The 25,049-nt window shown below is 40.0% G+C and overlaps 1 protein-coding gene across 13 annotated transcripts in view; it reads left to right on the top strand.

Moving 5' to 3' along the window:
* Pbld (phenazine biosynthesis like protein domain containing) overlaps nucleotides 1-20,459 on the top strand; it is a 63,243-nt gene extending 42,784 nt beyond the window's left edge. For all 13 annotated transcript variants that reach the window (XM_076834947.1, XM_076834948.1, XM_076834945.1 and 10 more), the window contains 8 exons: nucleotides 7,553-7,652; nucleotides 8,444-8,542; nucleotides 12,225-12,334; nucleotides 12,425-12,454; nucleotides 14,856-14,944; nucleotides 15,195-15,373; nucleotides 17,752-17,814; nucleotides 19,244-20,459. In XM_076834947.1, the coding sequence (XP_076691062.1) occupies nucleotides 7,553-7,652; nucleotides 8,444-8,542; nucleotides 12,225-12,334; nucleotides 12,425-12,454; nucleotides 14,856-14,944; nucleotides 15,195-15,373; nucleotides 17,752-17,814; nucleotides 19,244-19,356 (783 nt within the window). In that variant the 3' untranslated portion in view covers nucleotides 19,357-20,459. The remainder of the gene's footprint in view (nucleotides 1-7,552; nucleotides 7,653-8,443; nucleotides 8,543-12,224; nucleotides 12,335-12,424; nucleotides 12,455-14,855; nucleotides 14,945-15,194; nucleotides 15,374-17,751; nucleotides 17,815-19,243) is intronic.
* Nucleotides 20,460-25,049: the final 4,590 nt, after the last annotated feature.

Genomic DNA, 25,049 nt, shown 5'->3' with positions numbered 1-25,049 from the left:
AGACCTTTGTTTTATTCATTCATCTATATGCAGTGCTGAGAATCGAACCCAGTGCCTCACACATGGCAGGCACGTGCACTACCACTGAGCCACAGCCCCAGTTCCCCCAGAGGATACCTATTCTAAGAGGGGTTTATTCTTGAGTTTTCCTGTTAAAATATTTAAGAAAAGAAACTGTGTTGTGTATCCAGTGTATTTACTCCAATTCAGCTGACATTTATTGGGTGTCTACCATGCTCTGGGCACCATGTGAGGACCAAATATAGAATTTATATATATGCACTATTTTCCTCATCAACATTAACAATAATTTTCAGTAATAGCAAGGAAGAGTTTTATTTATTTATTTATTTTTAGTTCTGGGATTAAACCCAAGGCCATGAACATGCTAGGCAAGTGCTATACCATTTATCTACACTCCCAGCCCTGCAAGCAGGATTGGCTTCACATTTTTACAAAGGAATGCTTAGTTTTAGTTCCTCAACTGCTTGCTGCTCCAAGTTCCCTGGTGAAATTAAGAGAAAACCAAAAACGTGTTTACAGCTTGGTGGGGTTGTGTAGTTAAAAGAAATCAGACATTCAGCAATACTGTGTTTGATCCATGCTTTAACTCATGTGGGGAAGCTTATGATGCAGTGGCCATTTCCAGACTTGGTGCCCTTCCTTAGAGAAAGGATCATTGGCTAGGTGTGACCACAGTGGGTCAGAGGCCCCTGGGATTTCTAGAGTGTTCCCACCTTATATCTCATTAGTATGCCCAGAGAAGAGATGAAGAGCTCAGAGAAACTGAGGTCACTGAAGGGTTTTTCTTTGCCTAGTATTTGAGGGAAGAGCATAATGCAAAGGATGAGATGTTTATGTGGGAATTTCTGCTTCCCATGTATCTTCTCTGACCTCTGGAATATAATCCTCTGTGTTGGAGCAGTGACTTCAGGCAAATTCAGTCAGATATTATGTTGTTTTTTTCATGTATCTCACTTTACCTCACTACCACTCTGGAGTAGGTCTTATTGTTTTTGTTCCCATTTTACACATCAAGGAACAGAGGCAGAGGAAGGTTAAATAATTTGCAGGGTGTCACACTTCTAAGTAGCTGACTTAGAATCCCACCCCAGGTCTGCTTGACTGCAGAACCTGTGCTCTTAATTACCACTCTCAGCACCCGGTGGTTCTAGGAGGTGACCCATGTCTCTCTTGTGATTCATTTAATGCTTGTCTTCCTTACTAGACTGCAAATCCTATGAGACCTTAATCCATTTTGACTAGTTCCAACATATTCTGTCTATCCCATGGTAAGTGTGGGTATCTGTAGAATGAATGTGAAAATATTACAATCAGCTAATTATGGCAAACCTTGCTCTAAGAGTGCTTGTTGACTAATAATTACTGATTTTATGTTCTCACTGGTTAGGGTGGAGTGGATGGGATACAAAAGGTGATATGAGCTTTGGGTTCTGTGATGGAGCTGGAGAGAGTAGACATATGTAAGAAGTATCAGGAACAATCGAAGACAGCCCACGATGCGAATCCTGCATTGTATGGACACGACTTCACTATAGGAAATCTGAAAGTAATCACCTGTTTCTTTCTGTGTGGTTTTAGAACTGTCTACATCAAGGTGCTTTCATTTGCTGGGATCTATTTAGCATAGTGCAGGGGCAAAGAGAGGTAGGGCTGTCATATTTAGGTTGCCATATTTCTAAACTGCCACAAGATGGGAGTATTTTAAAGCTTATTCTGGTTTTCTGATCATAAATCTTGTGGGTCATAAGATGGCAGAACCTCAATGTCCTGAGGAATTGGACACTGGAACTCAGAAAAGCAAACATCACTCTTTTTTGCTCTTGGAAATTTTATTCATGTGAGAATGCCAAAGGGAAATGAATACTAAAGCAAGAGTATAGTTCTCAGTTTGTCATTTGGGGGAGGGGGTCAGGACTGGGGAATTAAACCCAGGGTCTTATGCATGCTAAGCTATATCTCCAGCCCAGGTTTGTAACTATTACAGGCAGCATTTGAAATGAAGCCTGTAGTATAAAATGGAAAATATTGCTGGTAAAAAAAATTCAATTTTTTTGGGGGGGGTTCTGGGGATAGAACCCAAGGACTTATGCATGCTAAGTATGTGCTCTACCACTAAACTGTACCCATAGCTCCCAAATTCAGTATTTAGATGATATACTGTTTGTTTCTAAGCCTCCCATAGTTGAAGCCTCCTTGTGATTCAACATTATTTTGACCTTTTGTTCCAGTGTAGCAATCCAGTGAAAGTTCAGTTGTTTGTGGTACATATTGAAGGCTGCCATTTTCAAACTTTTTATATTATTTCCAGTTGCTCAGGCAAATAGCAGGTGTATTTTAAAGTGTCCTGGGACAGAAATTAGTTACAGAAATTCAAATTGCAATCAGTGCAATATGGTAAGGTAGAGAGAATTACAGAGTTGATGGGCAGTGAAATGAGTGTCCTAGATAGTATGTAAAACAAGTCCATTTGCACACAAGTTTATTATGAATAAATGGTGACCTTGGCTACAATTTGGGATGCTTTAATGCTTTTCAAGACTCTTGTCCTAAAGATAACAGGAAGCTATAGGCAAAGAAAGGAAGAATAAGGAGAGAAAATTTCGCTAGATCAAATAGAAAGAACTGGAAGGAATGCCAGGTTTCTGTAGCCCTGGAGGTAAATCCAGGAAAGTCAGCTAAAGGTTGGCTTTATTTTTTTTTTTAAAGATTTGAAATTTAAAAAAAATTAATAGTACCATGTGCTTTTTACAATGCCAAAGGGATACCTCTGATAGAGATGGGATCCCCACAGCAACTTTTAGGTTCTTGGTAAAACACATTCATTTTCTTGATTTTATTTAAAAAATAGTGAATCAATCAACAAGTATATGAAAAAATGCTCACCATCTCTAGCAGTCAGAGAAATGCAAATCAAAACCACCCTAAGATACCATCTCACTCCAGTAAGATTGGCAGCCATTAGGAAGTCAAACAGCAACAAGTGCTGGCGAGGATGTGGGGAAAAGGGTACTCTTGTACATTGCTGGTGGGACTGCAAATTGGTGCGGCCAATTTGGAAAGCAGTATGGAGATTTCTTGGAAAGCTCGGAATGGAACCACCATTTGATCCAGCTATTCCACTACTCGGTCTATTCCCTAAAGACCTAAAAAGAGCACACTATAGGGACACTGCTACATCCATGTTCATAGCAGCACAATTCACAATAGCAAGACTGTGGAACCAACCTAGATGCCCTTCAATAGACGAATGGATAAAAAAAATGTGGCATTTATACACAATGGAGTATTACTCTGCATTAAGAAATGACAAAATCATAGAATTTGGAGGGAAATGGATGGCATTAGAGCAGATTATGCTAAGTGAAGCTAGCCAATCCCTTAAAAACAAATGCCAAATGTCTTCTTTGATATAAGGAGAGTAACTAAGAACAGAGTAGGGAAGAAGAGCATTAGAAGAAGATTAACATTAAACAGGGATGAGAGGTGGGAGGGAAAGGGAGAGAGAAGGGAAATTGCATGTAAATGGAAGGAGACCCTCAGGGGTATACAAAATTACATACAAGAGGAAGTGAGGGGAAAGGAGGGGAAATATAAGGGGGAGAAATGAATTACAGTAGAGGGGGTAGAGAGAGAAGAGGGGAGGGGAGGGGGGAGGAGGGATAGTAGAGGATAGGAAAGGCAGCAGAATACAACAGACTCCAGAATGGCAATATGTAAATCAATGGTTGTGCAACTGAAGTGATTCTGCAATCTGTATATGGGGTAAAAATGGGAGCTCATATCCCACTTGAATCAAAGTGTGAAATATGATATATAAAGAACTATGTAATGTTTTGAACAACCTACAATAAAATTAATTAAAAAAAAATAAAAAAAAAATAAAAAAAATAAAAAATAAAAAATAAAAAATAGTGAAACTTACAGAGCAATTGCCTACACATCCACCTGTCCTTGGTCTTCATTGTCCTTGCAGTTTCATGGCCATATTTAACATTATTTCAGGGGCTGCCTCATTTGGTATGAGAGGAAAGCAGTCATAGCTAAAAAAGAGAGGAAGTGACAAAGATTTCAGGCTTAATTCTGCAAAAGATACTAGAAATCAGAACCAAGCTCTTGTAATTGACTGCAAGTCTTGCTAAAAGTATCTGGAAGGGTAAGTCATGTGTGTCTCCTAGAACAACTTGTGGGGAGGGTGAACCCTGCCCCTGCCCAGGAGGGATCCCACCTCTGCCACCTGTTTCTTCTTCCTTAGTCTTGACAAAACCTCCTAGAGAGTAAGTTGTCTTTGTAAGGACTCTGCCACAGAGATGGTCAACTCTGCTTCCCACCACTGTGGTACTGGGGATTGAAACTAGGGATGCTCTACCACTTTTTAAAATTTTGAGACAGGGTCTTGCTAAATTGCCTAGTCTGGCCTTGTACTTGCAATCCTCCTGCATCAGCCTCCAGAGTGCTGGGATTACACCACACTCAGCTCTGGTCAACACTTCTTCTAGAGGCAAAGTAGTTGCCAGTGTATAGAAGCTAGGGCAGCAGTAGTTTTTCTTTATCTCCCCTTCAGTCACCATTGTGACCTGTGATTGTAGACTCTGAACTAACAGGATCTAAACAGTTCCCAGTTTTCATCAGGTGTGTCATATGCATGGGCAGGTGGGTCAGTTTCCACAGAGAACATCCAGTATACCAGTGGAAAGTATCTGAGTTAAATTCTTAGCATCATTGCCTTGGTGACTTAAACAGAAGCTGCACCCACTCTTCTACTCAGGTGGGACTTCTCACTCAAGCCTACAGGTATGACAGTGCTCATTCTACTTCATTAAAACTATCCAATTTCTTCCTAACTTTGGCGCACAGAATTCTAGAGGGTCAAAGATATTGTATCTTTTTTTTTCGGGGGGAGGTACTGGGGATTGAATTCAGGGAAACTTGACCACTGAGCCATATCCCCAGCCCTATTTTGTATTTTATTTAAAGATAGGGTCTCACTGAGTTGCTTAGAGCTTAGCTTTTTGCTGACGCTGGGTTTTGAACTTGTGATCCTCCTGCCTCAACCTTCCAAGCCACTGGGATTACAGGTGTGTGCCACTGCACCTGACTCAAAGGTGTTATATCTTAAACTCTGATTTAATAAGAGAACACAAGTGAAGTCATGACTTGACCAAACTCTTTGCCCACATTTTCCTTCTAAATCTGCCTTATTAGAGGTGCACCACAATACTTCATCTTTAAAGTCCTAGGGTATTTATTGTCAAAATCTACATATCTCAGGGCTGGAGGCCTAGAGCTCAGTGTTAGAGTACATATTTAGTATGTTCAAGGCCCTGGATTCAATCCCCAGCATCAAATGAAACCCCAAGATAAACAAAACCCCCAAACCCCCTACATACCTCAGTTACATACTCTTTGGTATTACTTACTTGTTGCACCTCCACACCCAGCATAAGTATGAGTTTCTTAAGCCATTTCTTTTTCTGTAGGACTACACTGACTTAAGTGCTATTACCCCCATTTTATTTATTTTATTACCCCCAGGTGTGGAAACTGAGGCTCTGTACGATTAAATAGATTGTCCATTCTTACCCTACTACAAAGTCTGATCCAGGTTATACATACAGTTTTGTCTGTTTCCAAAGCCCACATTTTTATTATTTTTAATAATAAAAATTGCCAGTGTATAGAAATTGATACTTGAAAAATTAAAAACCTACAGAAAAGTTTTAAGAATGGTATGGAGTCAGGGGCTGTAGTTCAGTGGCAGAGTGCTTGCCTAGCATTTGTGAGGCACTGGGTTCGATCCTTAGCACCATATAAAAATAAACAAAATAAAGGCATGCAGTCCGTGTACAACTACAAAAAAAAAAAAACTTTTTTAAAAAGAATATGAATATAAATAACCATATGTCATTGCTCTCAATTCACTAATTTTTTCCATTTGCAAAGCCTACATTTTTCTTTTTTCCCCCTTTGTCAAATGGGTCTCACTGTGTTGCTCAGGATGGCCTCCAACTCCTGCACTCAAGGGATCCTCCTACCTCACCCTCTGGAGTGGAGGCTCATATTACCATGCTGGCTCAAAGTCCACATTTTTTTTTTTTTTTTTTTTGGCTGTACTGGAGATTGAACTCAGCACCTTGTACATGCTAGGTGAGCTCTCTCTAGGTTAACATTTTGAAGCAGGTTCTTACTAAGTTGCCCAGGCTGGCCTTGAATTTGTGATTCCCTTGAGTAGCTGGGATTATAGGCATGTGCCACAATGCCTGGCTTTAAGCCCACATTCTAGCACTGAGCTATATCCCCAGCCTTTTTGAGACTTAAGCCCATATTCTAAATCACTGTACCATTTATTAGTCATATCACAATCTTACACACATACACAACCCACATGTTTTTAATTTCAGCTGTAAGAGTGTAAAAATATCTGTCCTGAGGGCTTCAAATATGTTAGTTTTCTATTGCTGAGACCAAATACCCAAGATAAAACAACTCTGAAGTAGTAAAGTTTTATTTTGGCTTATAGTTTCAGAGGTTTCAGTTCATAGTTGCTTGTCCTGAAGCAGAATAGCACATCAAGGCTGGAGTGCATGGTGAAAGAAGATTGCTCACCTCATAGCAACTGGGAAGCAGAGAGAGAGAGGAGTGGGAGAGAGATGCTGGGTCTCATAGCCCCTTCAAGGGCCTGCCCCCAATGAGCTAACTTCCTTCCAGTAGGCCCCACCTTTTAAATGTCCCCATAGCACATCAGACTGATGAGTAGGCCTTTAGCATGTGGGTTGGGGAACATTTAAGATTCAAACCATAAGCATTAATGAAATACAGTGAAATAATGGGTTTATTCTTTCAGCAAATGTTTATTGAGATCCTACTATCCTGGGTTGAGTACCAGGCATTGTCTTGGGCCCAGACAAAGCAAGGTAGCACAGTCCATACCCTTAAAGAGTTTGGAGTGAGGTGGGTAAGGGAAGACAATAAAGAACTCTCCAGCTACAGGAAATCTGAACACCAAGGACGAAATTTTTGAACAGAGTGGTACTGGGAAGAACTAGAAAGGCTTCCTGGAGGAGGTAACCTCTAGCCTGAGGCCCTTTCCACAAGAGAGAGTGACCCATGAAAAAAAGGGGGGAAGAGTGGTTTAACCTGGCAAGAGTAGCTACTGAACATTTCAGTATCCAACTTAGCATGGAAGATTGAGGAATTTCCTTTTGTGGAAATTGGTTTTAGAATAGAGCACATGAATTCGGAATAGATATTAATCTGATAAAAGATAGACCAGGCCAGTTGAGTTTTCAGCCTGTTTTACCTTTGCACATTTATAAAAAATTTTTTTTTCTTCACAGGACACTGCAAGTATCAATTTCTAGAAAATAATCTTTGTAAAAGTGTCTTGAATTCCTTGGCATGTAACTTGAATTTCCTTTTAAGTGTATATATTTTAATATTAATAAATTATTATGTTAGCTAATGGTAGTTGCTATCCAAAGAAGTCTGATCTGTTTCTGGAGTCTCAATAACATTTTTGTTTCTAATTAAGAAATTGGATGAAGACTTGCATCAAAAAATTGCCCAGGAGATGAACCTCTCTGAAACTGCTTTTATCCAAAAACTGAACCCGACAGACAACTTCACACAAAGTAAATATGCATTTTTTTCTTACCCTCTTGAATGGCACCAGAAGTTACTTTTTGGGAGGGAATGATTTTATGTAAGGGAAATTCTCATTTATTATTTGTATGCAGATAGTAGATCTAGAAGATTCTAATTTGCTTTTCGGTTCATCTCGGGTAAAGGGTATGCTATGGTTTAAATGTGTCATCCCCAGATGAGTTAGCTCATTGGGGGAAGGCTCTTGAAGGGGCTATGAGACCCCAGCATCTCCAATAACTCATGTATTAGAAATTGAATTCCCAATGCGAATGTTGTGAGTAGGGACTAATGAGAGGTGATGGATTAATGTCATTATTGTGGGAGTGGGTTCATTGTCTCAAGAATGAACTTCTTATAGAAGTAAGTTTGGTCCCATCTTGCTCAAGTGCTCATGCATATGAGTTTTCTTGCATGTCTGCCTTTAGCTGTGGGATGATGCAGCAAAAAAGCCCTTATGAAACATAGGTCCCATGACCTTGCACTTCCCAGCCTCCTCAACTATAAGAATTAAATTTATTTTCTTTATAAATTACCCAACGTATGGCATTCCATTGTAGCAATACAAAATGGACTAAGAGGGTGTTTGGCGAACCTGAATGTTTCAGCTTCAGACCTAGAGCCAGGGGCCCTGGGATGCTGGTCTAGCCTGCACTCATCCTTTCACAAGTTTTGGTATTAATCATGCAAGTGAAATATTTAGGAAAGAAAAAAATGAAAAGTTTGCAATTTGCTCTTATAGGAATGATTTTGTCTCTGTTTGACTTTTCCTCCTCTGAAGGTTCCTGCTTTGGACTAAGGTGGTTTACACCAGCGAGTGAGGTCCCGCTCTGTGGTCACGCCACCCTCGCATCTTCGGCTGTGCTGTTTTACAAAATAAGTAATGTGAATTTCTTTAATGAACCTATCACTTAGCTATAGCAAATATATATATTTTTAAAAATTCTCATCCACTGTTTCTAGTGGACCAAAGTGAGTGATATAAAGATATTGCAGTTTATTTTATACAATTCATGGTGCAGGAAAAAACGAAAAGAAAAGAAAAAACTAGCAACCTTTAATCACACTTTAACCTTTATGAGTATGCAGTAGGCATCCTTGGGTTGTTCCCTGAAAAGCCATTTTATTATAAATAGATCTCAGTTTTTTGTGACCAACATAGCAGGGGGATTGGCTAGGGCAGAATAAGTGCCTCACATGATATGATACTGGGGAAACAAAAGGCACGCCTTGTTCCAAGTATTGGAACATACATTGAAATTTGTTCTATAATAAGAGTTTCTTTGCTATGAATTTTAAAGATTCCTGAGTCCTGACCATCAACATTTACCTTAAGATGGTGCAGCCCCTTAATCCTGCCAGTTCTTAACTGCATGATAACCCTCAGGTATTTGTGGAAATGGGATAGAGAGATGTCTGGAAATGCCCGGAAAGGGGAGACAATAAACAGAAATGTAACACAGAAACAGGATGATGTGACAGAGCCTGGAAGTGGGCAGCTGGGAAAGGAAGGTCTTAGGGGAGTTACTTAAGATGGTGATGGTAAAGGAAGATGTCACAGGGCAAACTCTCCCAGGAAACAGGCCGCAAGACAATTGTACTTAGGAAGAATTGAGGGGAATTTTCCTTGGGCTCAGGATTGGGCTCAAGAAAGCAGGATTGAAGAGGGGAAGGGGTAGACCTGAAAAGTAGTAGCAACAAAGACAGATCTTGGCTCAGGCCACAGGAGCTATGAAGCTGGAAGTTTTTTCAACTGGTGAAGTTCAGAACAGAGGCAAAAGTTCAGGCCTTTTTACCCTGGGTGAACCAACTCTCAAGGCCTGAAAAGAAGCATTACTTTGGGTAAAGTACCCCTCTTCAGCTAAGGGCAATTCCCAGAGAGAGACTCAGCTGAGAGCTGTCAGCTGTCAGACTACTGGTAGCAGAGTCAGGGCATGGAAAAGCAAGTAAGCTTCAAGGTTGCACCTGAGAACAGGTGCCTCCTTAAATTTGGCACTCTCTTGAACTTCCTTGCTTCACCTAGTCCCAGGCCCAAGGTGGGAGATAGAATCTGGATACCAGCACCCTCTAGAAAGGTAGACCTTTAGGGTGAAGAATGAGACAAAGTCTCCTGAGCAAAGAGCTGGAGTGGGTGGATCAGCATCATAGAGAGGCAGCAGCAAATGCAAAGCTGCAGTAAATTTGATCTGAGTATCTGGAGCATCCTGAGGGAGGACATGCTTAGCAGAAAGGGCTAGACCAAGAGCCCTCTATCATGTAACCCAGCATACAAGAAGATGATTTGGGTTTATGTGCATAGGGGACCAGAGTGAAGAAAAGCAAACATCCTGAAATATTGTATAGGAACTCTATCTTGAAAAGAAGGGCTTAATGAAGTTGGACTGAGTCTTTTGAAAGCAGGGTCCCACATTGGTTGGAATGGCTCTGAGGTTTGGAATAATAATCTCTCAGTCTCCTATGGAGTCTTAAGTTTAGATGAGATAACGTGTGAAAAAAAATGCTTTGCAAATTATGTCTTACACCAATTGTAATGAGAAAAAGTAAGCTTTGGGTTTCATAATGTAAATTTTATGCTCAGTGAGTTAGTATGCAATGCTGAATTTCTTTGCCTTTGAGAAATGGTTAAATTTTACAGAAATATTAGTGACAGAAAAAATTAGTTTACAAATTAAAAAAAAAGGTTAGATAAAAAAAAAGTTAGATGAATAACCTAAGTTAGTTCACAAAGGGATATGGCAGCATTTGTGGTATGTTTTTTGTTTTGTTTTTGGTACTGGGACGAAACCCCAGGGCACTCAGCCACTGAGCCACATCCCCAGCCTTTCTTTGTATTTTATTTAGAGACAGGGTTTCACTGAGTTGCTTAGAACCTTGATAAATTGCTGAGGCTGACTTTGAATTGTGGTATATTATTCTTTAAAAAATATTTTTATATATATTTTAGTTGTTGATGGACCTTTATTTTATTCATTTATTTATATGCAGTGCTGAGAATTGAACCCAGTGTCTCACACATGCTAGGCAAGCATTCTACTACTGAACCATACTCCCCAGCCCCTGTGGTACATTCTTTAAGTCAATTTTTTATGTATAGCTTGGTTTACTTAGGGTGAACTTGATTTGTTTGCACATAAGACTATTGTTCACAATTACCTGTTTTGTCATCCCCTTAGAATATCTTAAATATAATCCACAATAATGGGGAGCAGAGAATAGAAGTTCATTGGATTAGACAAAAGGGAATGAAGGGAATGGAAGGGGAACAGGAACGACAGTAGAATGAATTGGACATAAATTTCCTATTTCATATATGAATACATGACCAGTGAATCTCACCACTGTGTACATCCACAAGAAATTAACTTAGAAAAATAATAATAACTATGGATAAATGGTAAAAAGATAATAGAGGGAGGGGAGCAGGGATCAGGGGAAGGAAAGGTACTGAGGTCTGAATTAGAATAAGGTATAATCCAGGTATGTATAATTGTGTCAAAATGGATTCTACTGTTATGTGTAACTAAAAAGAAAACAACAACAACAACATCTTCCCCCCCACACACACTCAAAAAACAAAACAAAACAAACAAAAAAAAAAAAACAAGTTAAGGAACAACTGGATTTATCAGACAATGGAAAAAGCAAAGGATTCTTCCCTGTAGCCTTTGGAGGTCACATGGTTCTACCGACACTTTGATTTTAGACTTCTGCCTTCAGAACAGTAAGAGAATGAATCTGTTATTTCAAGGCAAAAAAAGAGAGAACATCTTAAACTAATCAAGTTTATGATTCTATAGTTATCATTGATGGATATTTTAAAATCTGCATTAGAAAACATTATCCCAGTGACTCAGAAGCTGATGCAAGAGGATCACAAGTTCAAGACCAGCCTCAGCAACTTAGTGACCCACTGTCTCAAAAAATAAAAAGGGCTGGGGATATGGCTTAGTGGTAAAGTACTCCTGAGTCAATCCCGATACCAAAAGAAAAAAAAAAAAAAACATTATAGCAGCCCTATCAGGTACACTTACTTATTACCCCATTTTTCCCTCCATGCTGGGGATCAAACCCAAGGCTTAGTGCACATAGGCAGGTGCTCTGCAACTGAGCCACACCCCTAACTCTAACCCCATTTTATAGCTGAGAAAACTGAGGCTTAAGGAAGTCAAATAATTCGCTCAAGAGCATAATTAGTAAGCAGATAGGAGTCAAATTACAAAGCCTTGCAGTATGATGACACATTCCAATAGTTGTATTCCTTGTTCTCAAGTTAGAAACCAGTGAGGGTTTTCTCCACTTTAGACCCCAGCGACTCAGACCTGAGCCTCCATCACAGGAAAGGACAGCATTGCCAGAAAATCTTAAGACATGCCAGGCATGGTGGCTCATGCTGTAATCCCAGTGGCTTAGAGGCTGAGGCAGGAGGATTGCAAGTTTAAAGCCAGCCTCAGCAATTTAGAAAATCTTAAGACAACACTAAGGTGATTGAAATAGATATACAAACGTATAACATAGTTTATTTTCTTGTTTCTTGATTCTTTTTTATTTTTATTTTTGGCCAGAAAACACAAATAACACGCTAACTTTTGTCACTCTGAGTGGGGAACTAAAGGCCAGAAGAGCAGAGGATGGTATCATCCTGGATTTTCCTCTTTATCCGACCTACCCACAGGTCAGCTCTTTTTAATTATGACACAAAATGTGTATAACCAAGAGCTTGCCTATTTTACAATGATTTTATGTTTCTTTTTTCCACTTTTAGGACTTCCATGAAGTAGAGGACCTGATAAAGGTTGGTGAAAAGAATCAAATCTGAGCCTATGTGATTCATTAATTTATTATCGTTTGAACACAAAGATTTGATATGATTTGATCCTGAAAGATAGTCCTCTACCAGTATAAATGTTCTAATGGAATCTTAGCTGAATAGTGCTTGGTAATTTCAGGTTTAAATTTTAATATTCTATCTGTTTTGTGAGAAAGCTGACTACTTATTTATCTATTTTACTTTTGTCTGTGTTAGGGCTGGGGCTGGAGCTCAGTGGTAGAAGATTTAGAGCACTTGCGTGGCATGTGCAAGGCCCTGGGCTTCATCCCCAGCACTGAAGAAAAAGAAAAATCAGCATTAGCTTCCAGGGTGAGAGAAAGACTTGTGGGGCAGACTGAGAGAAAGACCTGAAGGAGGTGCAAGAAAGAGTGTAGAACATCTTCAGGAGATGTTAAATGTCTGGGAGAACACAAACCTTTAGACAAAAAGGGGATGTGGAATTTCTATCCATTTCTAGCTAGAAGGATAGAAATGGACCTGAGGCATGGCCACAGAAGTTCAGATATGAGAGTTGGGATTTCTGACAGAAATGGCCATTCCAAGAAATCCATACAAACAACAATGGAAGCTGCCTGACAGTTGTGTCTCCAGTATTTGTGGAAGAGAGACTGAGGAGGGAGGGTGTGCTTTGGTGGAGACCAGGAAAGTGTGGGTGCTTCCAGAGAAGACAAGACACAGCCTGGTCCCCTCATGGATCTTCCATGAGCATGTGTTGAATGATAATAGTAATAACAACAACAACAATATAATAATAATAGTGTTTTTGAGAGTCTCCTCTGTGCAATACCACGACTAAGTGTTTCACTTGCATTGTTTCATATAATTCTGAATATTATCCTGTGAGGTAGACACTACAATTATCCTACAGTAGTTCTGGGACCAGAGCAGCCTCAGATGCCCAGGTGCTTAGTGTGCTGGGAAGGAAATTATTCTGTTAAATGGTCTGTTGTGGGTTCCATTGGAGTGTTTCTCAGTGAATTTTCAACTAGAGCATTTATAATATCTTCAGTGTTTTGTTTCATCTAAGTTTTCAAAGAGTATAATTGAGTATCATGGATTCTGATTTTATACCCAGCTTCACCCATGGCTTGAGTTTCAGGAGATAGATAAGCCAAATTTATAAATTAATTGCTTTATTCACATTGGTGAGAACCTGGAAAATATTCATCATGGTCGCCCTTGTTCATGAAAGAAAAAACTTCACCTGGTCTCTCTAAGCCTCAGAGTCAGCATTTGTAAAATGGGATAATAAAGGTCCATTTATTATGAGTGTGTTATTTTGTGTTCCTTCCTAGAAATTGGTATTCAGATTCCCAGCTGAGAAATAAACTTTCAAATCAATGTGTGAATCCAGGCAGAGAAGGGCAGTTAGACTGAGGGTAGAGAGCAGATGGGATCTGGCTGTCAGAGTTCCCATTTCTTTGGGAAGGGGCATTGGTCAGCCCATAGGGTTTCCACTTCTTTGTGCCACTGAGGTATAAAGCCCAAGTACCACCCAAGGCAGTGGGAGCTTGAACACCTCAGTCCTAGAGAAACCAAAGCCACCTAAGGATGGCCATAGACAGTTATGTAATCATCTGCTTCACCTGGAGGCTGGGGTGGTCCCAAAGGATGACTTTTGGAGAGGAAATTGTCCCCTCATAGCCTCCCTCAGCACCAAGCCATTTTCCAAACAAACAAATAATGTTCTTGGGTTTGAGCAAGGTTAAGTGTAGTCTTAGGTAGAGTGAACTCAGGTATCTTGAGAAAATGTTGTGTTACTGATCTGTACCATACCACCTAAGTGTAAGTGGTATGCCTTCTGAGCACAAGCAGCACAAGACAAGTTCCCTAGTCTCCACTTGAGTTCTGACATGTGGAATGTTCTAGTTGTTGCTGCAGGTATTCTACATATGTTATTTTATGTGCCACTCACAAGAACAATTCCAAGAGATGAGAATGAAGCCCCTATCTGTTAAGAGTTGGGTTCAGAGCTTTAACTCCAGGGTCACTCAGATCTGGATCAGGATGGGTGTGCATGTGAGAGAGAAATCCTGGGCTCTCTGAGTCTCCTTCTCTTTGGGGAAGATACCCATTGAAAGGAGTTTGTGCCTTCAGGCATGTGGTAACCACTCATGGGCCATGCCTACTTTGAGGCTGGCAGAGAGTGAGCTAAGTGGCTCCTGAGAGGCCCTTTGGGTAGCTAGGAAACTGGACATCTTTGAACAATACTTTAAGCCCCCAAGTGAGCTAATGCACTTGGAGACTGAAGAACATAGGGTTGCCTACTCACAACAGATGCTCAATGAGAGGTCGTTCCCCATTGAGGTGATCAAGAACTTGACTGCAGATGTGCTCCTGAGGAGTTTTTGGTCCATGTCCACAGATGGCCATAGGCAACACACTGGTCCAGGATATCCGCTATTCTCCAGATACCCGGAAACTCCTTGTCCGGCTCAGTGATTCTTATGAGAGGTAAATGTGATTGTTAGCTGTGTCAGCACTATGAGGAGGGCTGAGCACCTGCTGGCTTGGTCTGTCTGTGCTGTGTCCTGTCAAACCACGACTCTTGCAACCAGGTTCTTTCTAGGAAGGTACTACCACTGGCCCTTCCATCCTCTCCTGCTGAGCTGTCTGGGCAAGCTGCCCCAGGCCTGTTACACATTCTGTGTAGTGGGGAGGTCTGTGAAATGGGTTTTCCCTAATCCATTCTTTTATGAACAAGGTCATTTCTGGAGTCTCTGAAAGTGAACAAGGAGAACCTGCTGAAAGTTGAAAACACAGGGAAGGTTCGAGGACTCATTCTTACCCTAAAAGGAGAGGCTGGCGGGCAGACCCAAGCATTTGATTTTTACTCCAGATATTTTGCACCATGGGTTGGTGTGGCTGAAGATCCTGTAACAGGTACTTTTTCCTAAAGTCCAGGGGAGGGTTAAACATGAAACAGGAGGAAACATGTAACTATTTAAGTGTCCTTCATGTCACTTTTCATGTTTCTTTGGTTCTGAGCTTCTTTTTTTTTTTAATTTTTTTAAGTTGTTGATAGATCATTATTTATGTATATTTGATGTCGAGAATTGAACCCAGTGCCTCATACATGCCAGGCAAAGTGCACTACCGCTGAGCCCCAGCCCCAGCCCCCTGAGCTGCTTTTGTTTCTCTCTTTCTCCTTGCCCCTCCATCCTCTCACTGAAGTCTCAGGCAACAAACACACTATAAAGGAGATATTACAGGGTCAAACTGTGGTGTCAGATAGCCTGGCTTTGCATGGCTAGCTTCCTGTTCTTGACCTTGGGCAGATAATATTTTAAAAATCTCAGTTTCCTCCTCTATAAAATATAAAATCCTAGAATAATACTTCCCAGGATTATGTAAACATGATGCATTTTCAGTCTTAGTACAGTGCCTGTCACATGGTCAGTATGTAACAACTACTAACTGTTTCTTTCTTTTTTTTTTAATATTTATTTTTTAGGTGTAGAAGGACACAACACAATGCCTTTATTTTTATGTGGGCTGAGGATCGAACCCGAGTCCTGCCCATGTTAGGCAAGCGCTCTACCACTGAGCCACAGTCCCAGCCCCTAACTGTTTTCATAACTAGAAACTCTATCCCCTGAGCCAATACCTCCAGATATTCCACCAGCCTGATGCAGAGGGATGAAATCCAAGATGGGCAGGAATGTCATACCTCTTTCTTTCTACTGGAGATTGAACCCAGGGTCACTTTACCACTGAACTACTTACCAGCCCTTTTTATTTCTTTTTTAAATTTTGAGACAAGGTCTCATTAAGTTGCTGAGGGCCTTGATAAGTTGCCCAGGCTGGCCTCAAATTTGCAATCCTCCTATCTCAGCCTCCTGAGTTGCTGGGATTACAGGTATATGCCACCACAGCCAGGTTGTGTCCCATTTTCATCCTCTTTAAGAACAGTGGGCTGGGCAGCAAGGGTGGGGATGCTTGATGAAGCAGGTTTTTGGGTGGGATGGGGCTGGAGGAGGCTGGGTAGAGACTTTGAGGCTTCCATTCTAGTCAGATGATAGAGACCAGGCTGGTTCAGGACCTTGACTTGGTTACTCTCTGAGGAACAAAACATGTGAAATTCAAAGCTCATCAAACAAGCACTTTTGAAGACTCAGGAAAATGCCCAACAACATCGAAATAGTCCAGTGTAACCTCTCCCCATGGAAGAGAATTTCTGAGAAGATTTTCACATGCGTAGCTGCTTCCCAAAGATTTTAATTGGCACAAAGAACACATGTCTCCACCCTTCCCTCATAATGTTTTTTTTCTAGAATGTGAAGGTTTTTAGACCATGATCACCACGTTTTGAGGTTTTCTTGGGAACTGAAGGGTTTTTTGGAATGTGGAACTTCCAATGCCAAAGCCAGGTTAGTCTTGGGCAAACCAGGACAGTTTGTCTCCCTACTTATATTCCCTAACAGTAAGTTTTACTGAAGCAGGGAACATTTTCTTCTTTTTCCTTTTTCTCCCCCAAAGACTTTTCTGTTAGTTATGACTTCACATTTTGTTTCTTCATTTTTATATCTAATCTCTGATCTTTTGAAAAAAATATTTGACTCTAAAGAAAATTTCTTTTGACCTCCAAAGCGCAAGAATATTTCCTTGAGAAAAAATTGGCTTTTGGTCAGAACTCCCCACTTTCCTTGTGTATGTACTCTAAGAGGAAGAAAATAAAGAATACTTTATTCTGGAAAAAATTTAGAAATATTTATGTGAAGGCCTGGTTTTCCTACCAAGAGCTGACAGTGAACTGATAGATAAGAATTAAAACCAGCAGCCAGGAATGATGGCACATACCTGTAACCCCAGTGACTCAGGAAGCTAGGACAGGAGGATTGCAAATTCAAGACTGGTGTCAGCAACTTAGCAAAGCCCTAAACAACTTAGCAAGGCCCTGTCTCAAAATTTTAAAAAGTAAACAGGGCTAAGGAATGTGACTCAGTGGTTAAGTGTCTTTGGGTTCAATCTCTGGTACCAAAAATAAATAAATAAATAAATAATAAAACCTGCAGTCTAATCATTCTTCAGAAACAGTAAGGCAGATTTGATACATGATTTGGAGGAGCTTATTCATAAATTCTGTGTTTTTCTTTCTATCGCCATTCTTAATTCCACATTCTGCTGCTGCCTGGTCAATAAAAAGATTAGATGACCTAAGGTTTACTCAAGTTAAAATTAATTGTAAATGCTTATAAATTTACTGCAAAGTCACTCCTGTTTCCTTTGGGATTGTCTTATAATATTTCATTTCTGTTCAGGGTCTGCACACACTGTTCTTGGCAGCTACTGGTCCCAGGTGCTGGGGAAGCAAGAAATGCGTGGTAAGACATCTCTTTTGTCTAACTTTAAGCTAGTGTTCCTTCACATATGCACTATACCCTTGAAAATGTAGTAAAATGTTAAGGCTCTCCCATGTGAAATATCCCTAAATATTCTTAAATATCCACCACCCCAAAAATCCTCCACCTCTGCTTCCCCCAAAACACAAACATTCCTGATATAATAAATGCCCAATAAGTGTTTGTTGAAAAGAATTAAATTGCTGTATATAACTTTGGCTCAGAGAAGTTATTCATAATGTGATAGATTGAGACTGGATGATGACTAAGATTAACTTACATCTTATTGTTAGTCACAGGATTGATTGAAATTGCTCTTGAACCAAATCCCCTGGTGATGATACATTGCTCAGGGCCACAGCCAATAGAGGCTGCACGTTCTGATCATCAAAGCAGGACTCTAACCCCAAAGGATGCAGGTCTGACTTAGTGGGAGGCCTTTGTGATCCTAGTGGAGAGCAGGATAGCTCTACTCTTTCCTTGGTGAGTCTAATTACTCTCCTAAGCACTGAGCCCCTGGAAGGCTAAGGCCATGCTCTTTTGTCTGCCATGGCACATGAGGTTGCTTGAATATGTTATGACTGAATGAACTCCCTCTGTCCTCTTTAGAACTGAGAAGATGGGACCTTCTTAGGAGGGCCAAGACCACCCCTCTTCATCTTCTTAGACTGCTGGTCCATGCCTCTTGCTTTTCACACATCCTTGCTTACACCTAGAGAAAGCTAAGTGTTGAGTGCAGCTGGGGCATTAGAGGAAGTGGTGCAGGAAAAGGCCCAGGAAGGGAAGAGGCATGGTTGTATGTTTCGTAGATCAAATTATGTTTATGTCCCTCTCAATCTTCAAGAGAAGGGAGGGGAGGTGGACAATACCATGAATAAATGAAGGATTTTTAAAAAATTCTTTAGTTGTAGATGGACACGATACTTTATTCTATTTATTTATTTTTATATGGTGCTGAAGACTGAACCCAGTGCCTCACATGTGCTAGGCAATCGCTCTACCACTGAGCCACAACCCCAACCACTAGATGAAGAAATTTATATTTTAAATTGACTTGGGAGGACGCTGGGGTTTATTATTTTATGTATAAATTTTTATTTTTTATATATTTTTTTTGGTACCAGGGATTGAATCCAGGGCACTTAACCATTGCATCACATTCCCAGCCTTCTTTATATTTTATTTAGAGACAGGCTCTCACTGAGTTGTTTAGGGCCTTGCTAAATTGCTGAGGCTGGCTTCAAACTTATGAGCCTCCTGCCTCAGCCTCCTGAGTCCCTGGGATTACATGCATGTGCCACCAAGTCTTCGACTCCAGGGTTTATAATAAGAGGTCTTTCGTTATCTTCTGTTAATACAGAGTGTGTGAAAATGTTCTTGATTTGTGACTCATTTTATTTTATTTTTTTAGCATTTCAGTGTTCCCCTCGAGGAGGAGAACTGTTCATTTCACTACGACCTGAAGGAAGAATTGACATTAAGGGTAGTGCTGCCCTTGTCCTGGAGGGCACGCTGACAGCCTAGAGATGGTTGTGCTATGATGCTGCTATCTATAACAACAAACCATTGTTTCCATGTAAGGAAATAGAACGGCTGCCTTTAGCAAATTAGCATGGTAGTCCACTTAATTAATCCTCATGTTAGGAAGATAAGACATGTTGATGGAGATTTAGTAATGCTTCCAGACTAATTAACTTATGGAGTTTGAACTGAGTGTATTTGAAATGTAAATAATGAGTAGCAAAAAATAATGTCACTTATTTTGATTATAACTACACATCAAAGAATGAGAAATACATTTAGTAGAAGTGAAATTAAACCATTTAAACTTAGGTGTGAGTATCTTTTGTAGCCATTTTAAAGGCTCAATAACTATGTGGAGTTAGAAAACTATTTCATGGTAGAATACTAATAAAAAGTACAGTAGGCCATAAAATGTTTGCAATGTTATGCTGTGAATATGAAGAATATGAATTTATGTGGACAAGCGTGGGTTGCGAAGATAACAAGTGAAAAATAGCTCATGTGTCCGACATAACCAAAAATTAAAACAAAAAAATGTATATTCAGCTACTTCCTATCATTGTAAAATTACACACTAAAAGTAATGTAATCTTTTAATTTTTCTTTTTTTTTTTTCTGGTAGGGATTGAACTCATTTGGGTCCTACCACTAACCTACATCCCCAACCCTTTATGATTTTTGACTTTGAGGCAGAATCTCACTAAGTTGCCAAGGCAGGCTTCAAACTTGTGATTTTCCTGCTACAGCCTCCCAAATGGCTGGGATTACAGGCGTGTGCCACGGTGCTTGGCTAAGCTTTTTTGATATGTGGCCTTAGAGTGATAACTTAAAAGGGATTCTTCTTTAATAAAATGTTTTAACATAACTTCATATTCAGTTAAATCTATAATATTGAACACTTAGAGTTGATTTTAGGGTGGGAACTGTTTTGAATTGTTTCGAGTGTTTAGCATTGATGTAAATTCTTAGCCATTTCAAGAAACACAGGCTGATTAGTTATGTCCCTGAAATGTCCCTAGTTTTTCACCTTAATTGCATTAAAGAGTGAATTTATTGTTGCAGTAATCTTATGTCTCTTTTGATTGACAATAAAATAAATAATTTACCAGCTTTCATGTCTCAGCTTAATGAGTGACCCCTGGCCTCTCACATGCCTCACAACTTATCATGACATAGCCATGGATCATGATACCAAGAGCAAGAATCACTGCAAGGTTTTCATGAAGTATGAAGTTTTTCCAATCTGAGACTGAAATATATAGAATTTTATATAAATCCATAGTTGAAAGAGCCTGAACTTGCTCTCTCAAATGTATGCTATTTTTTTTCTTATTTTTTTTCTATATTTTTTATTTTAATTTATATATGCTAATGTTTTAATAGATATTTTTGGGAAACAGTTACTGAGAGAACTCTGAATTTTTTTTTTTTTTGGTGGGGGCGGGGGGTTGCTGGAGATGGAACCCAGGATCTAATACATGCCAGGCAGCTTCTCTACCACTGAGCCACATCCCATCCCCTCTGACTTGTTTTTTGCAAAGTTGCTATTGGTAGCACAAGACTCTGAATCTGCATATATTTCAAACCATGTATCCATTTTTGGAAGTGATTTTTAAAAAAAAATTATCCATTTAGCAATGTTCAATTGAGTCAGAATAGTCAGCACAACAGATCATGCTTACTGTATTTACTGAGCCTCTGAAGGTTGACTGTGACTGTATGCATATAATGTAGCAGCAGCCTGGGAAGCAGGGGCAGGGCAGGATGGGCATACCTGAAAGAACAGACAAGTGGAAATGAAGCCAGGTGTGGTGGCACACGCTTGTAATCCCAGCTGCTTAAGTGACTGAGGCAAGAAGGTCTCATGTTTCAGGGCAGCCTCCACAATTTAGCAAGCCCCTGTCTCAAAATAATAAATACCTAAGTGAATCCCACCATCGTGGGATCCTAATTAGAATAATATATATTCCACACTTGTATAATTTTATTAAATGGATTCTATTATCATGTATAAATAAGAAGACCTCCTCCCCCAACACATATACAGAAGAAGAAGAAGAAGAGGAGGAGGAAGAGGAGGAGGAGGAGGAAGAAGAGGGGGAAGGGGGGAGGGGGGAAGAAGAAGAACCACCAATTTAAAAAGAAAAAAAAACCAAAAACTAAAAGGCTGGGGACATAGGTCAGTGGTAGGGCACCCCCTTGGGTCAATAATCTGAACTGCAAAAAAAGGGAAAGGAAAAGACGTCTTTAGAATACAGAGCCTCTAGGATTAGCATATGTGTGCAATGAGTTTTCTGCTAATATGAGCAGAAGGTTTGAGAGTGCTTTTAAACACTAGTTCCAGCCAAGTTTTTTCCTGCCTCTTCCACTTATTTCTACTTTAATCTACCTGATCTTCCCAAGAAGGAACATAAGGGAACATGGAGGGAGAGCCTTAGAAATATATCCTAGCGATTGGTTGAAAAAAATGCTGCCAGCAAAGTTGGCATCCTCTGCTGTATTGAAGTAGGTTAGGCTGTGCCAAAGTCTGAAATATATACAAAATCATAGTGGCTAGAAACAATGAATTCCATAATTATGTATAATTATAAGTCACCAATAAAATATGGAAAAAATCACAGCAGCTAAAATAGCAAACATTTATTTCCTCTCACTTATCTACTATAGGTCAGGAGGGGTTCTGCTCCTTATATCATGCAGGGACCCGGTCAGACTTTTTCATTCTGCCATCTGGTCTCCTGTTTGTTGCATCAGGAGGAGAGGTGGTATAGAACCTCACTGTGCTTTGGATCAGAAGTGATAGGTGTCAGTTATGTACACAAACTGTTGACTAGGACCGGTCACATAGGCCCATCTAATAGCAAAGGAGTGGAGAAATGTCGAAGAGCACATGGGTATGTTCTATGTATAACACAGAGCTGCCACACCCAGGAAGGTTTTCAGGCCACTTAGATGGCTTAATTCCCCCTAGGGTGGCATTACTTGGGTAGATTCATCGAAGTTCAGAGTCTTAGGGGTAGGGTCTCAGGAGCCCTATTATGCAAATACACCAGGAATTAAGCCATCTCTCAGATGCAGACACACATTAACTTAGTGCATAGAGAATGATAGGTAAAGTCAAAATACCAATTTGTTATTTTACAAATAAGAAATGTAGTCATGTATAATAGCCCATTTTCTGATGCTATAACAGAATACCACAGACTGGGTAGTTTAGAAAGAATAGAAATTTTTTTGACTTATGGTTCTAGAGAATGGGAAGTTTAATATCAAGGTGCTACCATCTGGGGAGGGTCTTTTTCCTTTTTATCCTAATTAATTAATTAGTTTATTTATTTTCAATACTGGGGATTGAACGCAGGGTGCTCTACCACTAAGCTATATCCCCAGTCTTTTTTATTTTTTATATCGAGACAATATCTCAGTTGCTGAGGATGGCCTCAAACATATGATCCTCCTGCCTCAGCCACCTGAATTTCTGAGATTATAGGTGTGTGATACCATGCCCAGCAGTGAGGGTCTTCTTGCTGCATCATAAAATGACAGAAGTCATTACATGGTCAGGGAGCATAAGAGGGGGTAGAAATAACTCACATACTCTCTGAAGAATAACCTTAATCTGTTCCTGAGGGCAGTGCCCCTATGACATAGTGAGTTTGTTTGTTTTGTTTTGGTGGTGGTGGTATTGGGGATTGAACCCAGGGTCTTGAACATTGTAGGTAAGTAAGTACTCTACCACTCAAGCTATATCCAGCATAAAGTCCTGCATCTTCATACTGCCACAATTGCAATCAAATTTCAACATGAGTTTCAAAGGGGACATTTAAATCACAGCACCATGGAGTACATTAGATTACAGCAATTTCTTCACATTTATCTGTCTGGAAAGTTGCATTGTAATTGGAAAGCTCCGTGGAGTCAAAACAAGGAGAGTCAGCTAAATGAACTTCACATGGCAAATGTCATTGAGACGTGATAATATACTTTACCAGTACATTAAAATCTCATCACATCTCATGTCATTTACTTGAACTGGATCACATGCGCTCAGGTTGGGGTCAAATGTGATCTTAGTTTTTAGGTATATTTCTTTTTAGAACAACCACTGTTCCTAACTCAAACCAACAACTTCATCTAGAACTCAATTCAAACCAACAACTTCATCTAGAACTCAACAAAACAATGTGTTCCAGCTCTGTAGAAAAAACTGGCAATGCTGGGCTTTATGAATTTTGTATCGGCCTACCATACTTTATAGATTTTTAAGTGGGATTTTCAAGGACACTTTTGGCAACACTCAGTTTTTGTCTTATACACAATGATAGCCTGTCTCCAAGGTGGCTCCTAGTGGTCCCCATCTTCTGCTTTTCAGACCTTTTTGCACTCCCCTCCCTCACTGTACCAGGGTTGGTTTCTGAGGCTGATGGCAGAGCAGGTTGTAAAACACAGAACCTGCTTCTGAGAGCAGGTTGTAAAACACAGAACCTTCTGTTCTGGTTGGATTCTGCCCCTCTGACTCTCTTGGATCACTTTTCCCATGGGAAGCCAGCTATCTCACCATACACAGCTTGGAAAGAGGTCCATGTAGCAAGAAACTGAGGCCTGTAACCAACAGCCACATGAATTGAGCTGGGAAGCAGATCCTCAAATGACGGCAGCCCTGTTGATGCCTTGACCATAGCTTTGTGAGATGCCCTGAGCCAGAGGCACTCAGATAAGCTGCTCTAGATTCCTGATCCACAGAAACTAGGTTAACAATTTTTTTTTTTTTTTCTGATACTAGAGATTGAACCCAGGGATTTGCACATTCTACGGAAGCACTCACCACTGAGCTATATCCCCAGACCTTCTTACTATTGTTTTAAATTTTGTGACAGTTCTCATTAAATTGCAGAGGCTAGATGACACTCTTGAACTTGTGATCCTCCTGCCTCAGCCTCCTGAGTAGCTTGATTACAGGCATTCTTGGCTATGTTTGCTGTTTTAATTCACTGAATTGTGAGGTAACATGCTGTCTTTATCAATTCATTGTTTTTTTCTCTTTGATTTTCTTTTGAGATTGAGGTCTCATTATGTTGTCCAGTCTGGCTTTGAACTTGTAGACTCAAGCTGCTCTTGATTCCTGATCCATAGAAAATGAGATTTTGAATATGTATGTATGTATGTATGTATGTAATACTGGACATTGAACCCAGGGGCAAGCTACCTCTGAGCTATATTGCCAGACCTTTATATTATTTAATTTTTTTTTTCTTTTTGTGGTACTGGGGATTGGACCCAATGTTGATGTACTGAACTATATATATATCCCCATCCCTTTTTATTTTTTCTTTCGAGACAAGAGCTTGGTAAGTTGTCTAGGCTGGCCTCAAATTTATAAACCTTTTGCCTCAAACTTGAGAGTAAATTGGAATTACAGCTATAAATAATTAAGCTAGCACATATTAATTTTATTAAGAAAATTTCAAACATTTAAAATTAGAATATACTCTAATGAGTCCCCATGAAACTTTCACCCAGGTATAACAGTTTTTGTTTTTTTTCCCTCAACTTTTTGGTGTTGGGGATTGAACTCGGGGCTTTGAACATGCTAACACAATCATGGTCTATCACTAAACTATACTCCCAGTCTGGATCAAAGGTTTTTTAATGTATGACCAATTATCTATACCTCCACCCACTTCCCCTCTTTC

The sequence above is a fragment of the Callospermophilus lateralis genome, chromosome 15, assembly GCF_048772815.1.
Source record: "Callospermophilus lateralis isolate mCalLat2 chromosome 15, mCalLat2.hap1, whole genome shotgun sequence".
Taxonomy (NCBI): Eukaryota; Metazoa; Chordata; class Mammalia; order Rodentia; family Sciuridae; genus Callospermophilus; species Callospermophilus lateralis.
This window is presented reverse-complemented; position numbering and strand designations above follow the sequence as displayed.